This window comes from Penaeus chinensis, chromosome 9 (assembly GCF_019202785.1).
Source record: "Penaeus chinensis breed Huanghai No. 1 chromosome 9, ASM1920278v2, whole genome shotgun sequence".
Lineage (NCBI taxonomy): Eukaryota > Metazoa > Arthropoda > Malacostraca > Decapoda > Penaeidae > Penaeus > Penaeus chinensis.
In genome coordinates, this window is record NC_061827.1 from 714,284 (window position 1) to 719,283 (window position 5,000).

The 5,000-nt window shown below is 43.5% G+C and overlaps 1 protein-coding gene across 1 annotated transcript in view; it reads left to right on the forward strand.

The window, feature by feature from the left end:
• LOC125029159 (nonsense-mediated mRNA decay factor SMG9-like) overlaps nucleotides 1-5,000 on the forward strand; it is a 13,760-nt gene that overhangs the window by 8,200 nt on the left and 560 nt on the right. The window contains exons 5-9 of the mRNA XM_047619000.1: nucleotides 550-729; nucleotides 938-1,232; nucleotides 1,404-1,557; nucleotides 2,303-2,402; nucleotides 2,684-5,000. The exon at nucleotides 2,684-5,000 is cut by the window's right edge and continues 560 nt beyond it. Coding sequence (XP_047474956.1) covers nucleotides 550-729; nucleotides 938-1,232; nucleotides 1,404-1,557; nucleotides 2,303-2,402; nucleotides 2,684-2,762 — 808 coding nt within the window. The 3' untranslated portion in view covers nucleotides 2,763-5,000. The remainder of the gene's footprint in view (nucleotides 1-549; nucleotides 730-937; nucleotides 1,233-1,403; nucleotides 1,558-2,302; nucleotides 2,403-2,683) is intronic.

The following is a 5,000-nucleotide window of genomic DNA, read 5'->3' on the forward strand; positions in this document are numbered from 1 at the left end:
AAACATAAAATGTGGAAAAATTATCATTTGATGATAAATCAGAAGGGAATTCAAGTTTTTCCTATAATATGCAGTGTATATTTACTTTCATTTACGTTTAACCCCTTGGCAATGGGTGAAGAAAAAAAAAACTGTCTGGCGATCAATGGCAATGCGCCGGCTTTGAGTTCAGTACATCAAGCCGAATCACTGCCTCGTAGCGTTTCGGCGCGCTGCCCCGACGTACAACCGCTCGCCACATTTTGAGCTAACTGGCTGTCAAGAACATTTTTATGGGCAGTCATAAACCTATTTGCCAAGTCAAAGACACCAGTAATGACAAATATACTTTGGAGGCCATTCTGATTTATTGACAACCATTAATTGATCCATTTTTACATGTTTACATCAATTTCCTATTAGAGTGGTCTTTATGTAACCATCAAAATTAGAAAGCTTATTCCCATAAAACATTTATACTATATTTAATATGCAAATAGAATTAGAATGTTATACTTTTATGTGTAAATCCTTATACCTCTTCAGAGCTAAAAAATCCTCATCCACCAGGTCATGCACTTTCCGGCCAGAGAGCTTGGAGCAGCTGATGTCAGGATGTCACGGCACCAACGGCATTGACATCTACATCACCAGCCACCGCCTCTTCATTCTGGACTGCCAGCCACTCCTCTCACCCTCCATTATGGACCGCATTGTCACCCAGGAGAAGAAGTTCACTTCAGATTACAAGTAAGCTTAACCCTTTCCTTTTTTTATCATTTAGAAGTGGTTGAGAGGAGAGGAGGATAGAGGGCATGGAAATTGACTAGGAAATATTGGTCTTTATACTTTGGAACATCAGTGGGAGGAAGCTTTGTGGATAGGTATTTTGGTGATTAATGCTAAAATATGTGTGGCAATCTAAAACAAAGGATCCTTCCTTTCACCATCATTACAGTTCAACAGAGAACCTGATGGAAGTGGAGTCACTGCAGCTGCTGACACTGGTGATGAGCATTGCCCATGTGGTCGTCCTCGTTCAGGATTCTGGCACAGATCCCAATCTGATTCGCCTCCTGCAGACATGCGAGATGATGAAACCTTCGTCTTCCTCCACACCTTCCTCCTCCTCCTCTTCACCCTCAGCCCCGTCAGGAGGGGATGAGACACAGCAGTACTTTCCACATGTGGTGTTCGTGCACAACCGGGCTCCCTCCCATCACTTTTCTCCCTCCACCTTGAAGAAGTTGCAGGTAAGAATAGGGCCTTGGGAGTATGTTACTCTGGAACCATGATGAGGAGCAGGCAGGCCATAAACAAATAGATACTACTATGCATACACATACACAAATTTTATTGTTGTTGAAACATAAACTTGCCAGGTAATAGTAACAGTACTTGATATTACCTACTTTTCACTGCAGGGTGTGTACCAGGAAGCCTTTATGGGCTCGTGCCTGGAGAATGAGAGTCGAATAGGGGCTTGCAATGGCCTCACATATGCTCCACTGGCCCAGACATCCTGTGGAAGTCTGGTTAACCTCTTCTTGTTGCCAGACATGCGCTCTCAGCCCCAGAGTAAGCAACAGTAGTCGTTAGTTGTACATATGATATAAGAAATATTCATGGTATTTCACAATTGATTTTTCCTCTTTCCTTCTTGTATTTCATATTGATTTCAATTTTTTTCTTCTTTCTTTATTCTTTCTTTCTTCCTTCCTTTCCTTTCCTTTCTTTCTTTCCCTTCCCCTTCCCCTTCCCCTTCCCCTTCCCCTCCCTAGTCCCTGTATTACTGAAATATGGAAAGCAAGCATACCACAGTCTCTTTCTCTCCCTCTCCCTCTCCCTCTCCCTCTCCCTCTCCCTCTCCCTCTCCCTCTCCCTCTCCCTCTCCCTCTCCCTCTCTCTCTCTCTCTCTCTCTCTCTCTCTCTCTCTCTCTCTCTCTCTCTCCCTCCCTCCCTCCCTCCCTCCCCCCCTCCCTCTCCCCCCCTCTCTCTCTCCCCCCCTCTCTCTCTCCCCCCCTCTCTCTCTCTCACCCCCCCCCCTCTCTCTCTCTCTCTCTCTCTCTCTCTCTCTCTCTCTCTCTCTCTCTCTCTCTCTCTCTCTCTCTCTCTCTCTCTCTCTCTCTCTCTCTCTCTCTCTACCCTCCTCCCTCCCTCTCCCTCACCCTCTCCCTTTCCTTTTCTCCCTCTCTCTCTTCCTTTTCCTCTCTTCCTTTCTACCTCTCTCCCTCTCTCTTTCTCTCACTCTTTTTGATAATAATTATGGGTTGTGAGGTAACCAAAGAAAATTAACTTCACTTGGAACAATTATATATTTCAGGTCATGTGAGGTTCTCTGAAGCTCTGCGTGAGATGCGACGGCAGGTGTTGAGTTTGCGTCGTCTGCCCCTTACCCACCTCACACTTACAGAGAAATCCTGGTTTGTAAATTTAAGGGTTTTGTTTCCTGTGAATTATTACTTAGCTCTCCATTGTTTTATCATTCATGGAAAGAGAGATATCTTTCAGAGTATTGAAGGGGTGTTTTACATTGAAATATGATTATTTATGGCAATCTGTTCTATTAGTAGATTAGTTGATTAGATGGCATGGCACCCACCAGGAATACAGTAGAATGAAAATCCCTGACATAGTAACCATTGCTGCTGTAGTTTTCATTTTCCTTGCCTCAGTGTGTGATTCCCGATTGCATATCATACAGGTACCAGTATGTGTGCCGCACATGGGAGAGTGTGCGGAAGTGGAGCCTCTTCGTGGAGTACAGCCGCCTGCTGCCTTGAGCGGTGCCGGTGCTTGTATCTGGACATCTCCTGCCTGGCATCATCACCCTAGCTCTGTGGGTGTTGTGCCGCCCGTGACAGACGCCTGTCGCCACTCACTGCCCTGCTCTGCTCCCCACATGGGACTGTCGCAGCCGGTCGGCTTGGCCCCGCCCCTGCCCCTCCCTCATCCCCCATGCCTCACAGCCAGCTGTGTGGAAGGGTCATCAACCTGAGGGGGTCAGTGTGCATGTGGGCACCGTGCCCAGCTGTGGGAGTGGCACTGCGTCGTATGTTGTTTGGAGCTGCATCCCATAGGCCGTGTCTATGGGGGCAGCAGTAATCTGGCCCAACTGCTGTGTTGGGCCAACCAAGGTCGCAAGATGTTTTTGTATCGATTTTACCCATTACTCTCTTGAGCCGATGTGTGACTCAGAGCTCTCAGCTGCACACAGCAATGCAAAAAAATTTTCCTACTCTGATGGTTCAGATGGAGAACATACTTGCAACATTACATGTGTAAAGAGAGAGCAAAGTACTGGGGGCACACAGCTGCTGAAGAAGGTGATGGGTAAGCGACTACAAGAACAACACCAAAGCTACATCCCTGACCCTCCCGACATGGGTCCTGGCTGTCTGTTCGTCACATTATTCATCATTAACAAAGGTGTGGTGAACACAGCAATTCAGGAAATTCACTAATATGGCAATGATTTTGCAAAACACTGAGAGAGTAAATTAAATTATTACTGGTAGTTTTGATTTCGTGCAATAGCATTAATCAACAGGTAAAGTTTCCCATATCGAGATTTTTACTTGAATTCTCAATCGTTACTTGACTTATGGAAGTCTTGCTTTCTTCACACCTATCATATTCAACAGTATTAAAAAAAGAAAAAGAAAAAAAAGAGAGACACAGACACAGACACACAGAAAAACATAAGTATTAAGACTCCAGATGCTTTCAAATAATGATTGATAATTCAGTTACTTGTTTATGCTACTTCACACAACATGCAAAGATTTTGTGATCCAAGATGCTCAGAGTTATCTCATACACAAAATCAAGCCAACTGCCGTCTGCTCTTCTATAGCCCTCACATCGGCAATATACATCTGTGTCTTACCTTTATAATGTCTACTTGGTGATATTTTCATATCCATCACCTTTCCTTCCGTCTTACAAACACCTTAAAGTCTGCCGGCAGTATCTGCTTGATGCTTGACTTTGGTTGTCAGTGTTAGAACTTAATGCCAAATTAATCAACACCACTAAACACCGACACCTTTACTCACTCACACAACTTTTGTATCAATTATAATTGATGCTGGTTCTGTAGAAGGGATTAAACCTTCACTGACAGATAAGAGTTTGTGTTTATTTCAAGAGTTTCAACATGGTGATGATTGATTAATTACTTTCTGATCACTTGATATGCCTGACAGTTAGAGCATTATCGGAGGTTGGCTGGCTGGCTGGCAGTACACATTCGGGTACTGATAATAGCTATGCATCTTTTGTACCAACGGCCAGCACTACTGTTAGGTTCAGTAACCCATCCCTGATCAACAAACTTGGGAGAGGTTGAGGTAAACTTTGGTGGAAAGCCTTGACCATTTTATGCCAGCCTCTCCAAGCAAGAGTAATATTTAGTAATATCTTACAGGATCCGTGTAACACATATAAGTTAACCATAAGTGGAGCATGAAACACACTTAACAAGGGTTGCTAGGAGGAGGATTAAGATAGATTTCTTGGGTCAGTATTAGAGAAGGATAAAGCTAAGGAAGAAAGCAATCCTACACTAGGAATCCGTCTCCTATCATTTATTCCTGCATTTTATGAACCCGCCTCAACGTTGTGTGAATCAGCCACCTCACGTTAGCGGCAGGAAATGCATCTTAGGTATTTCATCTTCCTACTAGCGAAACCATGAGTCTTAGGAAAGCACTTGGGTCAGCTGTCTATCAATACAAGTCAAGAGGTGTAAAACGTAGAAAAATCTTGGAATATTAGTTCATGATTATTAATTATGAATATTTATGTATTTATTTTTATTTTTATTGTTAGTATGATTTTTTTATATTCATTTATTCCCATCTTTAAAGAGCATGGCTGACATTTCTCTCCAACGGCAAGATTCAAAGGGAAAGTGTGTGTGAGGTAGGAAGGGTTACATGAGAAATTAGAAAATCAGGACTTTAATCAGAAAACCCTCTCTCATGATAGTTTTCTTTATCCAGGAATAGGAAATGATA